The following is a 24,230-nucleotide window of genomic DNA, read 5'->3' on the forward strand; positions in this document are numbered from 1 at the left end:
CACTCAGACCCTTACTTGAGCTTTAATTTCATCTACAAAATGGGGATAATGCCCCACAAGAAATTATAACACAAATTAGGTCTGGTGACAAAATATTTATTTATGACAACCACCTTTCATCAATTCAGTTCACTTTTACAAAAAAGGACATCTTATCTGCTACTCATGTGTCCATATTTTTACATATTTACAAATAACTGTACATGTTTCTCATACCATTACCATTTTGATGCAGTATTTACACAGTATCTTACATCAAGATAACTCCAGAAGTAAAGTCAACAGTAATTCAGGAATATCTTTCATTACACATAATCTGTATTAAAACTGTAAGTGTCATCATCTTCCTCAATTACTTTATCCTTATGGGAAGATTTTTCTTCTCTAGTATCAAATTCTTCACCTTAAAAAAAAAAAGAATTTGAGAAGATGCCTGCTAAATTCTAATATTCAAAAGTGTAGGCCCCATTAGCTTTCAACATACCTGATTGGAACTCTTCCAATGTTATTTTCTCTACTTTAAGTCTTTTGTTTCCTAATCTGCTTCTTTCCTGAGAGGAAATATTAATGGTTCAGTTAGCATGCTAAAGAAAATAACCATGTAAACACAAGACCAAAACTTTTCTTCAGTAGTCAGTCCTTTGCAGTGGAGTTCATGATTAGGATTAAAGGTAGAAACTAAAGAGACTAAGATTATGAAAATAAATTATTTCTGAGAAGGGATAAAAAACCACAACTGACAAGAATACATCTGGTATCAAAAACTGCTGACATTTATCTACTGAGTGAATGAAATACCATTAAAATAATAGCTATAATTAAGCAAATGTGAGACAACCCTCCCACCTCCAACAACAAAGATCTGAATTTTATTAAAACAATAAAATCCTATGATCTCACAAAGTGTAAATCACAAATTTACTCTATAAAATACCGCCCCCCCCCCACTGGAATTTTCAGAAGGATCTAACCTTATTCAAAGGTTAAAAAAGAATCAAAAGGTGGGATAAGAGTAACATTTTATATCAAGGTATATGCACATAAAGGACCAGAGAAAAATATGGTGTTTGTTTGGAGTGGGGATTACCAGAGAAAAGAGTGACATTGTAAGCGTCTAACAAAAGACCACGTGATTAGAGATCACAAATCTTGGAAATAAATATAAGGTAGTGACACCACAATTATCTTTGTCTGAAGTAGAAATAATAATAATTTGATATTTAGAATCTCCACAATCCAAAAAGTCAGGAGAATGAACAAGTGGAAATTCCTATTCTCAAATTCTTAGGGAGATGGGACTTGTGATAGAAAAGGAAAGATAATTGCACACTATTGTCTCACCTAAATTTGGGTGAAAAGAGTTCTCGGGAGCTAAGGTTATCCAGTAAAGTATTAAGACAAGAAAAAGACTAAGGGACAATAAAGGGGACACAGAGCTACTAACTCTTAGCATGCTAATTTTCTTCTGGGAATGTTTACATTGTAAAAGGCAAGACAACCCCATTGAAAAGGGAGTTGTTATTGAGATTAAGTAGAAAGAGCTGACTGATGCATTCAAGTCACTAGGCCCAAATAAATTACAACCTAGAGTATAAAAAGATCTGTAAAGAATGCCTGTATAGTTTGGTCATGGAGAATGGAAGAGGAGCCACAGGATTATGAAGCAAAAATGTTCTCATTTATAAAATTTTAAAAAGGGAGGGCCAAGAGTCTGAAAAAAAACAAAGGCCAGTTAGATTGACTTCAATACCTAGCAAATTCTCATCATTAAAAGCTATGGTGAGCTGCATGCAAGTCTGACCTCATTTACTTTTTTGACAGGATTAAATATAACTAGCCCGATAGATCAAAGAAATGCTTCTAGTTTACCCAGATTTTTAGTGAGGCATTTAAGAGATTTTCATGCTGTTTTTTGTGAATATGGGGTAGATGATATATTTAGATGGATTTGGAATTAGAGTAGTCACTCATGGTTTGCTTATCTCCTTGGAAGGTCTCCAGTGAAGTATCCCACGAAACCTGGCTTGGTGTAGTGCTGTTCAGCATTTTTATTTATGACTTAATTATCTACACTGTATATATATATGACCCAAAGCTTGAACAGTGAATATATTAGATAACAGTTCAATTTTACAAAAATCAACTTGACAAAAAGCTATGGAAAATACAGTGGCCTGCAAATTCAATAAATCAACAAAGTGGCAAAATTGCCCCCAAAAGTAATGTCATCTTAGGCTGCTTCAAGAGCAATAACATTCAGTTAAGGTAGATGACAGTCTAGCCAAAGGCAGTTCCTACCTCTTGACTGTTACATTTATTCCCAGGTGTGGTATCTCAGGTTGAAGTAAGGTTGAAGACCAACCAGAATAATGGTCTTGAGATTAAGCTATATGAAGGAAGACTTTAGGAACTGGGGAAGCATGGTCTGGAAAAAGTGAGGGCTTGCCTAGGGAGCACCCAGTAGCCATCATCTTCTGCTCTAGCACCAGAGGGAGAAATAGGAATTAAAACCATCTCCAAAGTAGGATAGGTCGCCTTGAGAAAGTATTGAGGGGGTATGAAAGCCAAGTAATGATCTGATGGTCTCTTAATAACTGTATTATGTGTGGGTTGGATTACATCAGTGGGTTTTGACATTTTTGTGTCATCAACTACTTTTGGCAGACTGGTGAAGGCTACAGACCCCCTTTCAGAATCCCTTCATTGCCTATGCTTAATTTAAGGAAATGCTCAATTTCTCTTTAGAGGTTAGTAAAAATTGTCATTTTTTTCCTCATCCAAGTACAAGGACTCCCTGAAATATATCCATAGAGCCTACGTTAAGATAATTTCTTCTGATATTCTATTATCTAATTCCCTCATTATGTAAATGGAAGAAACCAAGGGTGTACTAGGCATAGGCAAATCTTTTATCATTACCCACAACTACAATACCATAGCTAGTTACATGTTTCCTTTTCTTTGGAATATTAGTTTTACAATTTGGCATTGAAGGGTTTTTGAAAATCTATAGGGACTTCTACTAATTGCTTAAAACTTAATCTAAAATCAATTTTACCTCAAGATCATTTTCATCATCACTGTCCTCATCCTCTTCCTCTTCTTCACTCTCTTGTCCTGGCAGTTCCTCAGGCACATCTTTTTCCTCTATTATGCCATTAGTCAGACCAGAGCTTTGGAAAAGGATGCTACTTGACAACCTGGGACCCCTGATGGCTAGCAAAAGAAATCTAATGAATCCTTAATAGAGCAGCATGAAATCTAAACAAAACAAGAAAGCACAGATTTTACTAACCTCTAATGGCACCCACATTGTTTTTTTCCAGTTCCTCTAGATTAAGACCTTGCTGCATATCTGCTACAATACTCTCGGTAAGATGTGAAGAAAGAGTCAGTGATGAAGGAATCTGACAGTAGTAACTCATCTTGGGGCTAGTTTAAAAAAAAAAAAGATAAAATTTAATAGCTAAGTAATACTATTCAAGTTTTCAACAGATGAAATTAAAGCCTTTACCCTGTCCAGTGAGACCAAAACAGTTTAGCAGCTTCTTCCACTTTTGGTATGCCACCTTTCCGCACCATCCCTTTCTTCTGTGCTAGTAGGGTTAAGAATTCCTGAGAATCTCTATAGCTTGGAATATTGTATCTTAACATTAGCTGAAACAAACAAAAAAAAATTTGCTTCATCTAGTCTAGCATGAGTTTTAAGATGACAAGTTTGTTAAAGCCAAATAACTATATCATTAGATATGCAAGATGAAATATAATGAATGGCTCAAAACAGGACAGCACTGTTTATCTGCTTATCTAGGATTGCCCCTTTTTAAAATTTCCTTACAAACAAGAAGTTTCCAGTGCCAGATAAAAAACAACAAAATGACTAAAAAGATCCTCTATCAAACTAGTAAAATTTCAAGAACATCTATTCTCTAGCCAAAAAGATTTATAGCAATAAAGAAGAAGCTACTGGAAAAAAAAATGGAAGAGACTATATTACCTGCTGTTTATTACAGTATTCCAGGATTGTAGTTACAGAATCTAATGTTTCTCTTTCTTCAATATTTGTGGGACTTCTCAAAGCAAGAGCTAGTGCAGAGTTACAAGGAGATGCAATAATGCTTGGACTATCCAATATCGTGATTTTCTTGTCAATGTGGACAATTTGCATGTATCTACAGATGAAATAGTAAGGCATAAAAACTTGGAATCTTCAAAGAATGAAGAGAGATGAATATCTAAGCAAACATGAAGCTCAGGGTTGGATTGAAGAAATTCAACATAGAATATCAGATCCAGTTTGTCATCATATGCTTCATGTGTGAATGACATTTGAAATCCATACATACATTTTCACACAGAAAATCTCATTTGTAAGGAAAAACATGCCAGGTCTTCTGATATTCATGTAAACAAAAAGGCTTAATAAATACAAGTTCTACCAAAGCCATATTTGACATCTCCCTTTAACTGAAACCCTTAAAGAGGAAGAAAAATTGGATCAACTTAATTAAAAGGCTATCAAATCAAAACTTTCAATGTTCTTGTTTAAATATTCCCAAGAGCTCTCAAAGTTTTCAGATGCTTACCTTGTAAGACCCATGGCTGGTCCAGTATGACAAACATATGCTTGTTTTAAGCTATTGATTATGCTACTTTTGCCCACATTTGGGAAACCTTCAAATGAAAAGAAATAGAAATATCTCATTATGATGCAAATAATTCACTAGAAACTCAAATAGAAAGAAATCTGCATTTGTGTATAGAAAACACATACCGACAAAAACAGATTTTATGGAAGTATGAAATAAAACTGCAGTCTGATGGTACTCTGGATAAGAGTTCTGTTCAGAGTGAGATCAGAGTTGGATCTCTTATCATCATTTTAATAAGGCCATTTCTATCTTCATTTCTCACCCAAACAATGGTGCGAACAGATACTATGCCAGAGCCTTCAATACTAGACTAGTCTGAAGCACTAAAGGGGTCATTAATAGCAGCACATTTTTGTGGTAGCAAAGAACTAGAAACAAATTAGATGCCTTTAGACTAGATAATGCAATGGCTTAAATTATGATACATGAGCATCATGGGATATGCTCTAAAATCCAACCAGTAGGATGAAAAGAGGCTGCAACAATGTCAAAGGAAAGAACCACAAAAGAATCAAAATGGAATATGCAACAAAACTATACAAAGAAATCTAGACCCCACCCCAACTCCTTTGCAGAGGAGGGAAATATAGGGGGCAGGGGGAAATACATTGCATGCATTTTCAAACTTTTTCAATGTATTGTTTTTGCTAATTTTCCCCCCCTCTTCATTTCTTTAAAAACTTAACAATTTGGGGGAAGCTGGGTAGCTCAGTGGATTGAGAGTCAGGCCTAGAGACAGAGGTCCTAGGTTCAAATCTGGCCTCAGACACTTCCCAGTTATGTGACCCTGGGCAAGTCACTTGACCCCCATGGCCTAGCCCTTACCACTCTTCTGCCTTGGAGCCAATACACAGTATTGACTCCAAGACGGAAGGTAAGGGTTTAAAAAAATAAAATTAAAAACAATCTGCCCTATGTGATAGTTCTCTTGGAGGGGGATAGTATTAAAATTGATTTTTTTTAAATAAGGCAGATTAATATTAATTTCAATTACTCGTTTTTTGAGGTACCAAATAGTTTGCTTTCCCCAAACTTAGTAAGGAATGGTTACATGAGACTAATATTTCACACCTACATTGTGGTATTCCTTCCTCCCAGTACCTTTTTGTCAGCAAGCAAATTTCTGATGCTCATTTCCATAGAAAAGTTGTTAAATTATGATTATATAAACTCACCAATCACACCAACTCGAATGGCTTTGTTTTGAGTCTCACAAAAGCCACTAAGGAGTGTCAAAAGGCTTGCTCCACCCAAGCATATGCCTTGCCTGCTGAGGTCCAGCTTCTTCTTCCCTGGCTTCAAGTTCAAACAAGTTAGTTACCTTCTTGAGTTGACAAGTTTCTCTAGTAAAGAATAGGAAACATTCTAGGCAAGAAATAACAGAACTGACAGAAAAATGATTATCTAGACAAAGAATTGATACAGTGGACAGAACACGACCTAGAGCTAGGCAGACCTGCATTCATATCCAGCCTCCGGCACTTATTAGCTATGTAAACCCATGGCAAGTCACTCAATTAACCTCTCTAAGTTTCAACTGCAAAATGAGGAGAGGGATAATAGTACCCCCTACCAACCTCCCAGGTTGCTCCTTTTTATATCCTGTGTATATTAGCCAAAGCACTTGGCAGTGTCTGTGTTGCAGACAGTGCTTAATAAATGTATGTTCTCTAATACATATATATACACCAATACCCTGACTCTAAAATAGTATACTGCAGAACTGAAAAGAACAACCTTTATTTCAGTCTCCTACACTCTTCAAGTAGTCATGATTCCCTTCCTAAGCCAGTTTCATTTAGTCTTACTGGCCCCTCTGTGAATGATAAATGACATATAATTCTATGATTCCTTTTACAAGTTACTATTATCTTTCCCACAATCCATCTAATCTCCAGGCCAGATCCCAAATAGTGGACAATTGTGACAATACCAGCATGAGTAAGGTTAGCATAGCTAGTTTCAGAAAACTGACAGTATTCAAAAATAATGAGAATTTCTCCAATCTCTCTGGGTGAAATCAGAGTTGGATCTTGTGATCTTCACAATTCCATCTAGTTTTCAGTGTTCATCATATTTCAACCCAAACAACAATTAGATGGAGAACTGAAGAAACCCAATAACACAAAAGGTTTTCTTACCATCTTTATCTTTTCCTTTCCAAATGTTGAGGCTCTAAAAACAACTGTTGGGAGTTCTTTCTTCAAGCAATGAACCCATTTCTCCAAATTTTCTTTTGGCACCAGATCTGAAAGCAGTAAGAAAACATACATGAGAAAATTTAGAAGTTGTCAAATAGGATATATGTATTTCCTGTAAGATTCAACCCTTCCTAGTTTCTGACCCTGGCACCATCCTTGAATGACGATTTTTTTTAAGTGTCACTTGGTGACTTTTCTAAGAAATATTTTGGTTAGTTTGTCTTAAGTTCTTGGTTTGAATGTTCAACACCAAAAAGACACGGGGAATTCAGCCATCAACAAGCATTTATTGAGCTCTATTAAAAGACCATCTACTAGAAGCTACAGATGAAACAAGTGCAGGTTATCCTTGACCTGGACAACCTATCTAGTCAGAGACAATCTTTACAAAGGAAAAAAAATCAGGTTCATTTATACTTAAAGAGCACAAAGTGCTGTGAGCAGCTGTATGCCAAATATATTACTATGATTAGGTGGTATCATCTTTGGCAACCAGAAAAAGAATGAACATTTATTTGCCTAGGCTGAGGTCAGAGTTGGATCTTACAGTCTCCAATGGTATTTCAGACTGTTTAGATGTTTTCCTCATACCTCACATTTACAAGTCATAAAGGTCATTTTTAATGCAGATCTACAATTTACCTGTTTTATTTAAGACAAGCAGTAGCTTTTTGTTTCCTCCAGTCTGGGTAATGACTTGTTCCACTTGGGGACATCTACATCCTAAGGGATCTCTGGCATCCAAAACTTCCAACAAAACATCCGAGGTCTCAATCACCTAAGAGAACAAAGATCAGAAATATACAAATGGGGGGTAGCTTTGTAGCTCAATTGATTGAGAGCCAGACCTAGAGGCGGGAGGTTCTAGGTTCAAATCTGGCCTCAGACACTTCCCAGCTATGTGACCCTGAGCAAGTCACTTAACCCCATTGCCTAGCCCTTACCACTCTTCTGCCTTGGAACCAATACACAGGACTGATTCCAAGACAGAACGCGTGCACATACACACACACACGCTTAGATCATTATGTCCAAGTCTTAATTTTGAACAAAATGGTCCCCAGTTCCTTCAGCATCCTAGTCACCTTCCTTCAAAGTTGCTCCAGTTTGACATTTCTTATTAAAAAAAAAAAGATAAGGGGATGCCCATCAATTGGGGAATGGCTGAGCAAATTGTGGTATATGTTGGTGATGGAATACTATTGTGCTAAAAGGAATAATAAAGTGGAGGAATTCCATGGAGACTGGAACGACCTCCAGGAAGTGATGCAGAGCGAGAGGAGCAGAACCAGGAAAACATTGTACACAGAGACTAATACACTGTGGTACAATCGAACGTAATGGACTTCTCCATTAGTGGAGATGTAATGTCCCTGAACAATTTGCAGGGATCTAGGAGAAAAAAAACACCATTCATAAACAAAGGATAAACTATGGGAGTGGAAACACCAAGGAAAAGCAACTGCCTGAATACAGCAGCTGAGGGGACATGACAGAGGAGAGACTCTAAATGAACGCTCTAATGCAAATATTATCAACATAGCAATGGGTTCAAATCAAGAAAACATATAATGCCCAGTGAATTTACGTGTCGGCTATGGGGGGTGGGGGGGAGGAAAAGAAAATGATCTATGTCTTTAATGAATAATGCTTGGAAATGATCAAATAAAATATAAAAAAAAAAAGATACCCAGAACCAAATATTATAGGTGTAGACTAAATGAAGTCAGACCTCTCTATTCATATTAATATATCTTAAAATCATTTATCTTTTGTGACTATCACATCAAACTTCTAATGCATACTGAGTTTTGCAGTCTACTTCACCCAACAAATGGGTCACAAACAACAAATCAGCTATAATCTTAAAAAAGGAGAAGTGCTGTTCCAACTCCTTCTATCTAAATTAATTTGCAAAATGGCACTGACTTAAAGCTCCACTTATGACAACTCAAGCTGGGTAGGTCAAGAATTCAGTCACACTATAAAATATTCAGATATTCTATTATGGATATGAAAACCTATTGCCTGTTTTTACATTGTGTAAGTCAGTACAAATTTTATCTTTTTAAATAGCAGTTAAAAAAGCAGCTAATTCAATTGAGAAAACCTGGAAAGGGGAAGATCTGAGACATCAAAGGGTTTTTCTCCTGATGTTTAGAAGTAAAAAAACAGCACAATACCACCTACTTCGTGTGTGATAAGTTAAGGAGTAAAAATTAAATATGCTTCTTTAATCTCTAAAAATCAAGTAGGATCCATCTGATGAATTAGGGAAACAAGCACAAGAAAGGAGTGTGCCTCTCTAGACTTTTAGTTGGTAAGTCTAAAGTGTATAATCCTACATGGGAACATTTAAAAGCTGCTTCTAATATAATAATTAGGAGGAAAAACTAGCTCTTGTTGGGAAAAATACCTTCTGAAGTTCTCTACAAAATGATTTCTTTGAACCTTGCTTGATTGTCTTGCAAGATAGTTTTGCCTTTCTTCTCACAAATTCCTAAATGAGGAAAAAAAGATAAAACCAGAATTTGAAAGAATTACATAGAAATTAAACAAAATGACTAATAAAAGCTCACCTTTGTATAGTACCTTTTGGTTGGCAAACACTTTAAAATTCATTGTCATTTGATCCTAATAACCTTGAGGTAGGTACTATTACCACCTCCATTTTCCAGACAGAGAAGCTAAAGCTCAGAGAAATTACTTGCCCAGTTACACACTATCTGAGGTGGAGTTTTAACCTAGGTTTTTCTGACTATATGTCCAGCATTTTATCTTTGCAGTGTCTAGATTCTATCAATGTATTAAAACTTGATAGGAGAAAAAAAAAGAAACGAGAATGGTCTGGCCAACCAACTATATACTGTTGTTCAGAAAGTAAGCATTTTCCATACATTTGTTTTCCTTAAGGACTATTGACACCAATTTCTTTTTACCAATTGTGGAGTTCATTGAGGAGACACTATATTGTTCTGATGCTTAATCACAATTGTAAATGAAAAACATCATTTGGAAAATCTTACTATTTAGGGCAGGAGTCCTTGACCTGAGATCCACAGACAACCTCCATGGGGTCCATAAATATTGATGAGAAAATTACATCTTTATTAAGCCTATATATTCCAATTTATTCATTTAAAAACATTCTGACAAAAAGTCCACAGGCTTCACCAGAATGACAAATGGGTCTATGATTCAAAAAGAGGCAAGAATCCCTAATCTAAGGAGGGATTCCTCTTCCCTTTTGACTCCTTGTGGAACCATCTTTCATGACAGTGGTACCTTTGGTGAAGACAGATGCCTTTTTTTTTATGTTTAGTATTGTATAATTGAAAAATCTGTTACCCTAAAATAGAATTACATTTCCTGGGAGTCCACTGACTTCCTGTAGATAAGGGATATTAGGCAGGGCCATGGAAGGTCCCACCTCCTTACTTCCCCATCCTGAGCTTGGTGGTACTAAGTCTGGTGTTTGAAGTGCCTGATCAGCCATGGGCACATAGTCTTCTTTTTATATCTTCTTTATTCCTTTATTTCTAATGATTATTCATAAATCTCTTAAAATATAATATTTTTGTTATTGAGATTTAATTTTAACTTTTACAGTATTAATGATCAAATGAAATTAGTTATCTCTTTCAAGGAAACATTTTTTTTCTTTACCTCTGTAGGAAAGACTCCTTAAAGGCAGAGTTGACAGCTGTGTTTTGCTGTGGCACCCAAATGCTCTTTTGACAATAAAAAGTTGGGATACACTTTCATACTTTGTACTGCTCAGTCAACTACATGCCTACAAGCACAAACTTTGTTGTAGGAGAAAGAGAAGGGTAAAAGCATCTATATAATGCCTATTAATAGGCATTCTTCTACAAATAACTCATTTGATCTTCAAAACCACTTCTATTCACTTCACCATCTGGTTATGTCCAGATATTTGTCTATGAAAGCTTGCTCAAATCAATAGTTCATAGAATGTATAACTCAAAAAGACCTGAGAAGTCATACCTTTCATTTTACAAATAAAGAAACTAGAGCCCAGGAAGGTTAAGTGAATAGTTGGTTCCCACAGGCAATGTCAGAAATAGGATTTGAAACCAGGTCTGCTTCTCCCGTAGTCAACGTTCTTTTCACTATAGCATGCTATCTTATCTTTTCACTATATACCAACTGCCCATGGTCCTCTAAATTGCCTTTTGGAGATACTTCACATTTCATATATAACATTAGTTCACAGACTTTGAGACAAGAAGGGACTTCAGAATCAATCTAGTCCTACATTTTACAGCTGAGGGATCTGAGCACCAGGTGCTAATATAATCAATTTTGTCCATTTACATATATTTTTTATTATTTGGATCAAAAAGGATTTAAGAGGCAGGCAAATTCCCAAAATGAAAAATGTGAAAATTATGTCATCTTTAATGGGGGGAGGGGGGTGCCTGCAATTCAGCAAGCATTTATTAAACACCTATTATGTGAAAAAAAAAAGCTATGCCAGGCTCAATAAGACAAAAATTTGAAACAGCCCCTGCCTTAAAATTCTACTTGATACAACTTCTAAAGAGATAAATTATAAACCCATCACCTCATAGGTAAATAAATGCTGTTAAACTGGATGGGGACACCATGTTCTTCTTAAAAACGAATAACCCAACTTCCCTCCCTTCAAAAATAAAGCCAATCCTACTGTTTTTGCTGGTTCTGTCTTTGATGCAACAACACTGTTTTCATCCCGCTTTCGTTTCTGTCCTTGTTCCTTTTGTTTATTAAGTTTCTGCTTCTGCTTTAGTTCTTCAAGCTGTTTTCTCAGGTCAAAAAAAAAAAGTTTAGAATCATTAATCATGTTATTACCCTATTTAAAAAGAATAACTACTTAAATCTCCTTAAGAATGCCTAGATGAGGCTTCTCAAAGCTGACTAAAAAAACCTTCCTTTTCTAACTCAAGTCTTACCTGCTGCTTTCTTTGCTCAGCTTCTCGAAGAAGGGCCTCTTTGAAGGGGGCACTGTTAGGCACACCAGGATCTTTCTTTGCCCTTTTGTGACCACGTTTTTTGGCTTCCTTCCTCACTTTTCGGTAATGCTCCCGGACCTGTTTTAATAAAACCATTTAATTTGATACATAAATTTCCAGTTGTGTCTAATCAAGGAAAATATTTTTTTTTAAATATCATTAAGCTCCAAGTCATATTCCAAACACTATTGGCCTTTGAAGGCATTTAACTGAACTTACTAAGGCAACAAAGTAAGGTTAAAAGTGGTTGCAGATCAGAGAAGCCTCATGTCACACTTAATCAGACACTGTATCACCATCACAACCCAGTGCATACACAGACCCAACAAAGTTTCTTTCTCACACCAAAGATTAGACCCACTACCCTCTACCTAAAAGATTATTTGCTAATAACATAAATTTATGCCTGTAGTGTCTTTTTTAAAACAGTGCCAAGTGCCCACTGCCTGCCAATAGCAGTTTTTGTAGGCGATAAAAGCCTATTCGTTGCTTATTTTCTGTAGGTAATAGGAGTTCATCCTACATATATTCTCAAAAGCGGAAGCAGAAGACTCACCTTTTTCTGGATTTTAAACCGCTTATGACATGTCATGCGCTTACTTGCTTTTTTTAATTCTAGGAACAAAGAATAATTCATAAGATCAGATAGAGGGCTCTTACAGGTCCATTTTGTACACTACAGGTACAGAGACAAAATCAGCTATTACAATAAAGACAAAAGAGATAAAACATGTTCTTCCTAACTACCATATATAGCCAAGATCAAATCACTAGGAAAAGGCCTAAGGACTAATTTATGATTTTAAGAAGTCTATTTTCAATCAGGAGACCAGATGAACTGGATTCATTTCCATTTCCCCCCTCTATGCCTTTGCTTATGCTATTTCATCTATAATATTAACTCCAACCTCCTCTCAAACCTGAAAGGCCTTCAAATCCCATTAAACAATTATCCATCCTAAATAAAAATGAAGTTTATTAAATATACTATCATACACATTATAAATTACATATTATATTATTATATTATATTCCTACTCTAATTTTCACACAACTTATTTGAATAAGTCTGATTTACCCTACTGGAAGACTACAAATTATTTTTGCACTTAGGCTGAACTGGGGAAAAGCATTAGTCAAAAGATGACTCAATAGGAGTCTGCTACTTATCCGCTCTGGGAGCACATTCTAAAGTCCCTGAATCTTAGATGTTGCTTTCCTTTTAAAAACAGCCTAAATAATACTAGTCTACCGTCTTCACAAGACTGTTAGGAAAAGGAATTTCAAATTTTAAAGGGATGTAAATCCCTATAAGCCCACAGCCCCTGCTTCATAAAGTTTTCTTCAAGGAATCATTCACACTTTAAAGGTTGCATCAGCCGCACGGATGTGACCACTGCACCCCCACCTCAGCCCTGCCGCCTTACACCACCGCCAGGTTAAGGGAGAACAGGGAGGCTCCCAGAGCCCTCAAGACAGGCCCACCTCCGTGTGGTCCGCTCCTCGTCCAAAGCCACGCCCTGGGGTCGAGGCGAAAGGCCAGGATTTCAGGCTGGGATCAACCTACCTCCCACTCTGGGGGTCTCCCCGCTTCCCCTAACCTCCGAGGCCGAAGGCCGCCCGAGTACCACGCTTAACTCCGCCCGTTCCCCGCACCCCATAACTGCCCACCCCAGGGTCTGGAGGTACAAGTAACACCGCAGGCGAAGGAGATCCACTATCGACAAATAAGGTAGACTTTCGAGGCCCAGGCACTCTTCGCCCCCAGAGAACCCAACACTCACTAGGCCGCTTCATGGTTGCAAAGGAGAAACCAGCTCCCACGTCCAGCCGCCTCGGACGCCACGTGCAGACTGAAGCGCAGAGCCGTCACGACGTAAAGACGCTGCCGTAAAGCAGCGCGCCTGTGCCAGAGCCTCCTGCCCCGCCCCGCCCCGCCCCGCGCCAGAACCTGGCTGGGCTCGCGCTCGCTCCTTCTCGGAGCTGCTCGCGCCCCCGCGCCCTTCTCTCCCTCTTGCTCAGCCCTGCCCCCTCACCCCAGGGCGCGCGCACGCGCACGGTCGCGCGGGGCCGGTCTCGCTTGGCGGCCGTGCGGCTGGGTTTGCGGCGGCGGCGGCGGCACTAGGAGCGGAATCGGACCTAAGCCGAGAGGGTCTGAGAGCAGGAGCGGGCCGAGCAGCGGTAGCGCCAGCCTTAGCCGTGGCGGCCACAGGACGGGGCGCGGCGCCGGCGGTCGGGGACCGCGGCAGGGGCTGCAGGCGGCGGAGCAGCTGGGTAAGGCCGGAGCTCCAGAGAAGCGGCGGCAGCCGAGGAGGCCGCGGCCGCCGAGGCCGGGTCCGCTCGGACCGGGGCCCCTTTGTGTGGCGGCTCCGGGAACCTGGAGCCCTCCCTGCCCCTGAAGGCCGGACGAAGCCGGGGGACCCCTCGCCGCCTGCCCGCTCCCCTAGTCCTCGAAGGCTCCCTGCCGAGGACGGCTCCCCCATCCCCCACTCTCCGCTGAGGTTGGGGTCCCCCCCCTTCAAGAGGTCCCCTTCTCGCCTCCCGGCCGACTCGGATCCTCTTCCCCTGAAGTTCATGAGTTTCCTAACTTCCCGTCGCCCCCCACCCTTAGTCTCCCAGGTAGGGCTGCGTGGGCCCCCCTCTATCTCCGGTGCCTCTGTCTTTGGCTCTGTGAAATGGGGATGAGCCCCGCCCGCCTGGCTTCGTCCGGCGCCCCCGCACCCACGGGCTGTGCCCTCGGGGGTCCACGTCTCTCCCGAGTTCGGGGAGCCTCTGCCTGGTGTCCAGATGTCAGTTTTCTCGGGACTTTCCCTGCCCGGGAGCCCGGGAAGGGCTGGGGAGGGCTGTCAGGAGGTGCCTGCCTGGGGTCACTGAGGGGAAAGCCGGGGGGGACTTATCTAAAGTGGGAGGTGCAGTCAGTGGTCGAAGGAGATCCTCTCCCGGGAGCCCTCCACCCCACCTCTTTACCTTGCTAAACAAAGAGGAGATGAGAAACTAAGCTAAAATTCTGCGAAAGTTCAGAATTCCAAACAGAACCCGTCACCACCTTCTTGAAATTCCCTCCTTAATAACCAGTTGGGCTTAGGACTACTTCCGTATTGTGTCCCTTGTTTTGGCATTTTATTTACGGTGTCAAGTAATTTTCTTTTGTTGTTTCTCTAGTTCGTCCAGTGTCAAAAATCCTTCATTTTACCTTCTGAATTTCATTCGTCATTACAGTATCCTTTTGTTTTTGTTCACGGGGGTGTTGTAACAAGAATTCTCCCCAGCTTTTTTTTTTTTGCTCTTTTCAAACTTCTTAAAACCCCAGTGTTTTTTAATGGATTTTCATACCTGCTATCTGGCTAGCTGTTTCAACGTATAATACTTATAGCATTACAAAGAATTAGATATTTTTGAATGCTGTGCATATTTTCCTACATGCTGTTGTTTTTCCTAAGATATTTTAATAGAAAAAAGAAAAGCAATTGTATATTATAACATATAGACTATGTGAATTATTGTTATTGTTTAGTTCACAACTTTGATTTCACTGGTGTAAGACCATCCCAGTGTAGAAACTTCACTGATGCAGATCAGCAACTGTTTTGGTCACTTGTGGTCTTTGGGAGCTGCCTAAGGGCACTGAGGAATTTAATGATTTGGCCTGTTGTGTGTTGGAGGAAGGATTTGAACACAGATATTCCTGACAGTTCTTACTATGCCTTATGCTACTGACTGCTCTTGTAAATTCTCATGAAAAAGAACCAAAAGAAAAAATATCAATGAATACTGCATAGGAAACTCAGAATATTAAGAGGGGAAAATCCAAATGTTTTAAGGTATAAAAATTTGAAACTAATCTGGGTTTTTTTGTTGGTTTTTTTTTTTACATTTGGACAAATTAGCCTTCTCTTCTTACCTTACCCTATAATCTTCTCTTCTGTTTATGTACCTTATCTTTACTCCCCAACATCCCAGGTGAATCTTTTTTCCTGGTTAGTGTTGTAGTTGGAAAATGAGATTAATCGATTCATTTTCATTTCTTAATAATTTGTTATGGTCTTGCCCTTTTCAGAAAAAAGCAAATTGTTAATGTGTGAATCCAGCTAAGAGTCACATGAACTTCATGTGAATATTAGTTGTGATTTTTAATTTATTATATCCTGCTAGAATGTCAGTTTATTTTTTAGCTCTAATTTGTTCAGAAAAATACTGATTTAAACAATTGCTAAGTATTGTCCAGAGCTGTTTCCAATTAAAAAAAAAGATCAATAAGGCATAATTTGTCCTTTTTTCGTGGTTCAAAGTCTTTAACTATCTTCTGAAGCTTTTGGAGACATATGTGGTATCTAAAACATAACTGTAATTTCTTCTGAAGGATATCAAGTTTTAATAGCTATACAGGTGAGTTCAAAATTTTTCAAGTTATTCAAAATGTGCTAGGTTTCCCTGTCCCCAGGGTATGTAGTCTTTACAAACAGGTGGTAAACAACATTAGCATGTTTCTCTCTGGTAGCCCACTGTAGACTGGTTTTAGACTCCCACATTTATGAATATAGCCAAGGTTGTTTTAACATCAAGAACTGAGCTCCAGAAATTTCCCTTTTGCATCATGGGAACAACATTGATAAACAATGTTCCAGCTTTTTTCAACTACATAAATAAATAGCCACTTTTAAAACAAATTTCATTTCAATACATGGTGTTTTTTCATAAATGTACTTGGAGATTTCAAAGATGCTTATAGAAAGTATTCTTAGGAAGAAAAAGTTTGAAAGCTAGCCTAAAGTTGCATGTTTTCCCCATATTTTAAATTTTAGGCTTCAAATACTATTTGTATACACTTACATGTTGCATCATAAAAAGTGCAATAGGGCATTTGCTAAAAACTAAGCAATTTGATCCAAACATCTCCTAGTGATTGAAGATTTTTAGTTATTATGTGAAGAAAATAATTTAGCAGGAGTTTGTTTTATAGGTGGTAACTAGTATTCCTTTTCCAACTTTCCATTATATCTTTCTTTAAACAGTTCTACTTAAAAACACTTTCTCCTTTTTACTTCTCCTGACCCTTCCTTTTTGTTTTCCCTTCTCTTGTCTCTTTTCTTCTCTTTCAGTTTTGAATATATTAATACCTTTGCCGATTCAGCACTTCAAAAGCTCTGCCTTCTCCCACTAGCTTAACTTGGCCTTCAGACATTATGAGGAGACTGGCTTTTCGAGGCGCTGGTTGTACTCTGGTAAATCTGGTAAATTACTGATCATTTACACACCCACTTCCTTTATTTCCGTCTTCCCATGCTCACTCTTCACTACTCATTTCAGACCTTTTTCATTTAATGAGCCCTTCTTCATGTTCATCCAACTTATATGATTGCTGTTAGTGGATTGTATCAAAAGTATTTCATCTTTATTATAATGTTTTAGGTGACAGTTTATCAGATTTTAAAAAAAAAAACTTTGTATCCTTTGCCTATACATGAAATACATTTTAGCCCATTTAAAATTGCACAACTAATCATAGACATGGTGCACAGGAAACAAGCTCTGTTGGGTTATTTTTAAATACATTCAAAATCACTTTAACCAGATAAAACAAACATTAAAAATTGAGTGCAGACCTTCATCCAGGTAAAGTTGTAAGAATCCCCTTGGTTGATTGTTAGTTTGTACCCTTAGTTTCTTCTTGGCTCATAACCTGGCAAAAACTTTAATTGCACTTTTCCTCAATATTATTGGCAACCAGGGCATTTTCTCTTTATGTTCTGATTTTTCCTAGTTTCACAGGAAAATTGAATGTCAATAAGTGATATGGAATCTTTAGTTTTAGAATAGGATCATTGGAATCTCAATTGACACTGGGATCTTCTAGTTGAATTAAATAAGCAAATATTAAACACTACCTCCCACCCCTTTTTAATGTGTCAGTCTCTTCTGTCTTTAGCAGAGATACAGTTAGTAATTACAATTCTCATGTTAGAGAATGGTACCTAGCAACAGCCCTGAAACTTAAAAGAGAAATTATAATAAATGGCCATATTATTTGTTACAAGTATGAACATTCGCTAAAATGTTCCATTATAAAAGTCAGCAAAACTTATTAACCCTCAGAGGTCAGTCCTAAGGCCTAAAGTAAAAAATAGACCAACACAATTTCATTTCCCAAGAATACAAACAATACAATATTGTAATATATTTGTGATATACAGTATTTGTACTTTGATCTCCTTTTGGAAGATTGATCTAGGTTGGGGTATGGCTATAAAAGTCTCATCAGTAGATAAATAGAAAAAGATTACAATTTTCTGGAAGAATTTGGATTTTAGATGATCTCCATAGCTTACTATTTAAATTTTGGCCATACAGCTGTGATTGAAGGGTGCATTATTTTGAGAGAAAAATGTTTTCTGCCCCTAATCAAGCTGTTACTGATTTTCAGCTTTTTATAGCTAGATGTCACTGCCTTTTGTTTGATTCATAAACAATTGACTTTTGTTTTAAGTAACCAAGTCATGGTTGTTCTTAACATGATCTTGCATTCATTGATCTAGAATCTCAGAACAGTTTATAAATACCTGCCTTCCAGATAGCATTGGATTTATCATAGTTTTGGCACCATGATAATGGTACCAATGGATGGTTGGTTGGTTTTACCATTTAGGGATGATTTTGTTTAGAAGGGAGGAAGGAATAAATACTTAGATATGTGGAAACTCCCTCCACTAATAAACTCACCACTATCATCCCATACCTCTATTTCATTCTGTGTGATTCTTATCCATATCTCTCCACAAATCCTTCACAGCGGATCCACTGAACAACCTAAAGGCCACCATTTAACATCTTGAGAGTACTTTTAGAGCATTTGGGCTATCCATCTGTTCTTTCATTTTTGATGCATTCCTTGTTCTTAATCTTCTTAGAGAGAAAATAGTAGTGTTAAAACCTTTTGGAAGGCTTAACTACAATGCTAAGTTTCTAGACAGCTCACTATGAAGTAAGCATTTTATTCCTAGGTTTTACCCTCTTGGCAAAAAATACTTCGTTTTTAGTTCCTGGATTCATAAATACAGTAAAACCTCACTAATTTGACTAAATGGAGAAGGTCAGTCTGAATTATGGGGGTATCATTTCAATACTTTCAAATGTGAATAGCAATGGGGGCAGCTGGGTGGCTCATTGAATTGAGAGCCAGGCCTAGAGATTGGTTCAAATTTGCCTTCAGACACTTCCTACCTCTGTGACCCTGGGCAAGTCACTTAACCCCCACTGCCTAGCCCTTACCACTCTTCTGCCTTGGAACTAATGCCAAGTATTGATTCTAAGAACGGTAAGGGGTTTTTTTTGTTTGTTTTTGTTTTTTTTTTTAATGTGAATAGCAAGTCAAATTGTGCTATAATGGACAATTCTATTGAGTCTGTTCAAAGAAATAGGTAAAATAATGATTTTTGATATTTAAATGAATATTGCTAGTGTACTTGAAAATAGTCCTTTTAAGCAGATAAAGTATCTCATAGTCCTTCACAGTCATGTTCATTTACCTAGGATTAACCTAAGTTCATGAAAGCTTAGTTGAATAATTCCAAGTTAATGCGCTTTTACTGTATCTGCCCCATTGAAGCTGACACACAGCCGAAGGTTGCTTCAAGTAAAAGCATTTTTCTTGCAATGAGTCTTTTCAATGATGAAACCCAACAACTTGTAATGGAATGACTTGGGCATTGCTAAACTTTCTGCTACTACCAAAATTGTTCCTTGAACAAATCAAAAGCTTGGTGGCAAATGGTCCCCAAAGGGCTTTGCTCCAAGGTCCTAAATTTAAATATAAGAACATTGCTAATTGTTTTATTATAGAAGAAGTTGGATTCAATGGGCTCCAAGAGACGAAGGGCTACATCTCCTTCCAGCAGTATCAGTGGGGATTTTGATGATGGTCACCACTCTGTACCAACACCAGGCCCAAGCAGGAAAAGGAGACGACTTTCTAATCTCCCAACTGTAGATCCGGTAAGTAACCTTGATCAAACATTCCTAACAAATTTCATTTTCATGATTTCATTGCATCTCTGAGAATAATAGAGAAGGTTATATTTTTCTCTCGCCCTTGCTTGGTATTTCTCAGGAGAAATTTCATCAGCTTCATTTATTGGAAGTTTACTGATATGTGATATGTGAACTTTCCCCCCTTTTTAGAAAAATATATTTACTTAGAAAGCTTTAAAAATATGTTTTAGGTCTTATTAACTAGTAAAGACTACTAATGTATAGCATACTACCCATTATAGGGTATTTTTCAAAGTCTTGGGAAAAAAACATTTCTCAAAATGAATATAAGTATTAAAAATGTGTTTTTAATATAAATATCCTTGGGCCATAAAGTCTTTTCCTAGGAATCCAAATATTTTGCCCTCATTTCTGGCCCCTTCAACTTTAATGACTCTTTTATTGAAGAGTGCTAACTATTCCCTTTACCACCATGGCTCCATACTTGTGAAAATAAGCTTCTAGGAGACCCTTCTGGGTAAAGATATGGCTTTATTGTGACAGAGAAATCAGAAGGCCAGAGGTCTGCCAATTCCCCAGCTGAATCTCCAACCCTTATCATTGACAAAATTTTCAAAGACAAAAAGGGGAACTTAACAAGAGTGGGGGGTTAAAACTTACAGGAATTACTCTTGACATAAATAATAATGACTACTAGGTCATGGACAGGTCAGAATACTCTTGATCTGGACTTCTTTACAGCTCATTTTTGACATAGTACATCCCAATCCTCACAAGCCCTCTGAGGGCACCTGGCCTCCAAGGCTTCCCCTCCAAAGGCTACTGTCCCCCATGACCTTTGGGTGACTTTCTGATCCCTGTAGCCTCTTACATGAATTAGTTTGATATAAAGTAGATTTACATACACCTAGGATTAAAATAGTAAGTTACTTATGATTAATATGATAACACACTTAAAATGACTATAACAATATGCACACTTGAAATTATAAATGAGGTATTATCCTAGAACTACATTCTTCATCTGGTTACATACACAGAATCTTGCCTGGGACTGTATTCTTACTACAAATTGCGTAGTTACAAGGTATCAAGCTAAAGAAATTCTTAAGCTAATACAAATGATGGACTGCTTAATTTAATTTCCTTCCTATATACTCTTATTTGATTGTTTTTATTCTTTATTTTGTTCTTAGATTGCTGTGTGCCATGAACTCTACAATACCATAAGAGACTACAAAGATGAGCAGGGCAGGCTCCTGTGTGAACTCTTCATCAGGGCACCAAAAAGAAGGTAAAAAATAAGGGCCGTTTTGATTGAGCACATTTATTGCCATCTAGTGTTTCATCTCTTTATTTCTTAGAGAAATGATATCAAATAATTATTGAGAAGAGATATTGAGCTTATTTTTCAAGGATGCAGGAAAGCACATTTTAAAATAAGGCTTCGTAGCAAGAGACCAGAGGGTGGTCCTTTTTTATTTAACTTCCCTCATTCAATTCATAGAATCATAGATGTAGAACTGGAAAGGGCCTTAGAGACCATTGAACCCAACTTCTCCATTTTGCAAGTGAAAAATCAAAACAAGAAAAAGTTAAATGGTTTGCCCAGGGTCACCCAATTAGTGTCTTAAGATAGGATTTGCACCAAAGTCTTCCTGATTTATCTAGAGCCCTGTGCCCTATCCCCAACGCCACATTTTTCTCTCAGTATCTATTATGTGCAAGTCTTTTAGACTCTGTCCAAAGGTTACCCTGTACTGTCCACTGGCTTGCTTCACCTCTGAGCATTCAAAATTCCAAATGGAATTGCCTCTGTGAACTCTGCTCAAAAAGCTGAGTACCATGAGATTATAAGCAGTATCATGAAATCACCTACCTTTAGAGATGGCCAAGACCTTAGGCATCAACTAGTCCAGTCTCCTTGTTTTACAAATTAGGAAACAAGATCCAGAAACAGAAATAGTTTGCACAGTGTCACACAGGTTGTTAGGAGTGGAGTGCACTTTGAACATAAGTTTTCCCAACTTCAAGTTGATTGTATTTTCTAATATAACATATTTTATAAGGTCTCATTTGTGTACAAATTTTGCAAAATCTTCCTGAGACCAACTCCCTCAAGCTAGCAATTCAAAATACATGGCAGAGCAGTGACTGAATTATGAAGTAATTCTAATTCTCCTAACCAGAGCCTGGGCCCATTGGTGTTATACAGAAAGGCAATTGAGTCTCTTCCTTTTAGAGATCCAGATCTCTTAAGTTGAGAAACCTTTTAGCTCAAGCAGGATTTAGAATAATGTGAGAATAATGGATTCAAAAGGAAGACATTACAGATATTTGGAATACACCATTCATGCTTTGAGATAGACCTTATAACATCCAATGGGGAAATTTGGTTTGCTTGCCTGTTCCTATTTGTTAGAAAGGTTTTTTTCCCCTTTGTCATTTCCCCTTTCCCATTCGAGGAGAATGAGAAGGCAAAAGCAAAAAACCGAAAAGAGAGTCAGAGACATCTTGTTTAAAAGTACACAGAAGAGAAAAGAAGGCCACAGGAAGCAGAGACCAATGACATACCTTTGAAAGCTATAGGCTGAACTTAATTTTATACTTAATAAGTAAGGCAGAGTACATACTAGAGATCTACAGTTACATGTACAGTACTCTTTTTCTGTTCAACTGCGTATTTGGAAATGGCTGTTTTGGGGGTGTTTATTAAGTTCAAAATAAAAAGGAACTTTAAAAATGTGACCTTGTGGAAAGTAACTGACCTCCGAAAAGTACCACCACCACTTAGTATAATGACTTAGCTGAACCAATATGGGTATTTTTGTTCTTGAACTCTTCTCTGGCAAGCCTATCTCTTAGCATTTTAATCATCCCATTTGACACATCTGATATTACACAGAATTATATTTGTCTCCATATGAGAGTGTGAGTGTGTTAACACAGGTGCATGTGTGTAAAATGTAAGCCATAACTAGTCTATATTTCTTTGGGGTTTGGTTGTATATTATATATGCCCTTTTCTCCTGTGTCATTCCTTTTTAGACTAGAGAAGTGCCCTAATTGCAAATTTCTACCTAGTCCTTTTCATTTTTCCTCTGCTCCAAGCAATGTCATCAACATTGTAAGCACACTATAATGGTTGTTTGACAAGTGAACTAAAGACAAGTTTAGAAAGAGCTGAGGCATAAATTGGCCATTTCAAATTTGCATTTAAAAGGGTACTCTTAGCTTGGCTGCTTATTTTCCTCCACACCCTTAAACTTCATCTATAAAAAGCTGTCTTGGAGGATATTATAGTTCTTTACAACATTAATAATAATTTGTGAGACATGAAAATTCATCTTTCCTAGTGTCTTTTATCTGAAATGATAAAAAATAACTAGTTACATCATTTTATTTAAAATATTGTTTGCAATTTCCTGAAGGAAATGTTTTAAAGAATGTTTTCACTTGTAGATTTTGGATTAATTTGTACATGTAACACTTATGACAGAAATTTAATTTATGACAGAAATCAACCAGACTATTATGAAGTAGTTTCTCAGCCCATCGACTTGATGAAAATTCAACAAAAACTAAAAATGGAAGAGTATGATGACGTTAACCTGCTGACTGCTGATTTTCAGCTGCTCTTTAACAACGCCAAGGCCTATTATAAGGTGAGAAAGCAGTAGTTTTTGAAAGGCTGAATTCCTATTTCCTTTGAAAATCAACATATATTTTCTCTACCAAAACAGATGATAGTCCCACCTGTATAAAAGAACATTTTGGCCATGTGGATCTTGTGATTCCATATTGCACTTGTGATTTGAAGAACAATACAGGTGCACTTCATTTTATTCAATAGCTTTGTTTTTGACAAGTTATGTGTCATGCCAATGATATTTTCCCACTGATTTCCATTATAATTTGAGACAATTGATTTTTATTTTGAACTGGTCTTCAATGGACAGTGACTGAACACTAGCTTTAAACTCTTCTATCTACCTTTATTCTCAAGTAATTGATCTATGAACAAATTTTTGAATATATTGGATAAATCAGATCCTTTTGTTTTTTTTTTCACCTTTGGTCCAGACTTGTGTTTTTATCAGGTTAAGGAACTCCTAGTTTGAGCATTCCCCTCACCTTTGCAGATTACTGACTCCTTTGCAGCTTTTAATTTTAAAGACTTGCCTAGGATACTGAGATATTAAGTAACTTTTTTCCTATGGTCCCAGGGCTAACAAGGCCCATTTAGGTCTTGAACCCAAATCTGGCTGGCTCTAAGGCTAGCCTCTCTACACCATGCTACTACTGACTTTTGGGCCATATCTATTTGAAAGGAAATTTGTGGTGAGTTTTTTGATAAAGCAAAGAATCTAATTTAT

General features: G+C 37.6%; 2 protein-coding genes and 3 non-coding genes across 55 annotated transcripts in view; 1 reads left to right on the top strand and 4 right to left on the bottom strand.

Moving 5' to 3' along the window:
* Window positions 1-80: 80 nt before the first annotated feature.
* On the bottom strand, window positions 81-13,782 carry GNL3 (G protein nucleolar 3). 2 transcript variants are annotated; one of them, XM_007500484.2, is made up of 15 exons: window positions 13,653-13,782; window positions 12,425-12,483; window positions 11,809-11,946; window positions 11,544-11,654; window positions 9,270-9,353; window positions 7,496-7,631; window positions 6,794-6,900; window positions 5,828-5,948; window positions 4,587-4,674; window positions 3,998-4,172; window positions 3,515-3,657; window positions 3,296-3,432; window positions 3,059-3,216; window positions 485-551; window positions 81-403 (listed from the first exon to the last, which is right to left on the bottom strand). In XM_007500484.2, the coding sequence occupies exons 1-15, from the start codon at window positions 13,663-13,665 to the stop codon at window positions 306-308; spliced, it is 1,635 nt and encodes a 544-aa protein (XP_007500546.1). In that variant the 5' UTR covers window positions 13,666-13,782; the 3' UTR covers window positions 81-305. The 2 variants fall into 2 exon arrangements, with proteins under 2 accessions (XP_007500546.1, XP_056660921.1); XM_056804943.1 differs by lacking the exons at window positions 81-403; window positions 485-551 and having other exon boundaries at window positions 3,122-3,209.
* LOC130455691 (small nucleolar RNA SNORD69) lies at window positions 4,243-4,319 on the bottom strand. The gene has a single exon (XR_008913793.1). It is a non-coding gene; the product is annotated as a small nucleolar RNA SNORD69 (small nucleolar RNA).
* On the bottom strand, window positions 6,661-6,740 carry LOC130455698 (small nucleolar RNA SNORD19B). The gene has a single exon (XR_008913797.1). It is a non-coding gene; the product is annotated as a small nucleolar RNA SNORD19B (small nucleolar RNA).
* LOC130455690 (small nucleolar RNA SNORD19) lies at window positions 7,371-7,447 on the bottom strand. Its single transcript, XR_008913792.1, has one exon. It is a non-coding gene; the product is annotated as a small nucleolar RNA SNORD19 (small nucleolar RNA).
* A 218-nt stretch (window positions 13,783-14,000) lies between the features above and the next one.
* PBRM1 (polybromo 1) overlaps window positions 14,001-24,230 on the top strand; it is a 144,543-nt gene continuing 134,313 nt past the window's right edge. For 27 of the 50 annotated variants that reach the window (XM_016424578.2, XM_007500485.3, XM_007500490.3 and 24 more), the window contains exons 1-7: window positions 14,001-14,142; window positions 15,031-15,086; window positions 16,178-16,254; window positions 16,968-17,099; window positions 19,705-19,857; window positions 21,051-21,148; window positions 23,372-23,519. In XM_016424578.2, the coding sequence (XP_016280064.1) occupies window positions 17,052-17,099; window positions 19,705-19,857; window positions 21,051-21,148; window positions 23,372-23,519 (447 nt within the window). In that variant the 5' untranslated portion in view covers window positions 14,001-14,142; window positions 15,031-15,086; window positions 16,178-16,254; window positions 16,968-17,051. The remainder of the gene's footprint in view (window positions 14,143-15,030; window positions 15,087-16,177; window positions 16,255-16,967; window positions 17,100-19,704; window positions 19,858-21,050; window positions 21,149-23,371; window positions 23,520-24,230) is intronic. The other 23 variants (XM_016424579.2, XM_056804921.1, XM_056804923.1 and 20 more) reach the window with 5 other exon arrangements.

This window comes from Monodelphis domestica, chromosome 7 (genome assembly GCF_027887165.1).
Source record: "Monodelphis domestica isolate mMonDom1 chromosome 7, mMonDom1.pri, whole genome shotgun sequence".
NCBI classification, from domain to species: Eukaryota; Metazoa; Chordata; class Mammalia; order Didelphimorphia; family Didelphidae; genus Monodelphis; species Monodelphis domestica.

What these genes read in the sequence shown, in the direction of transcription:
- GNL3 (XM_007500484.2), bottom strand. An exon ending in CTGAGCAAAGAAAGCAGCAG is followed by an intron (nt 11,655 to 11,808) that starts GTAAGACTTGAG and finishes CTGAGAAAACAG; the next exon opens with CTTGAAGAACTAAAGCAGAA. An exon ending in AATACTGTAATAAACAGCAG is followed by an intron (nt 3,658 to 3,997) that starts GTAATATAGTCT and finishes TGTTTGTTTCAG; the next exon opens with CTAATGTTAAGATACAATAT.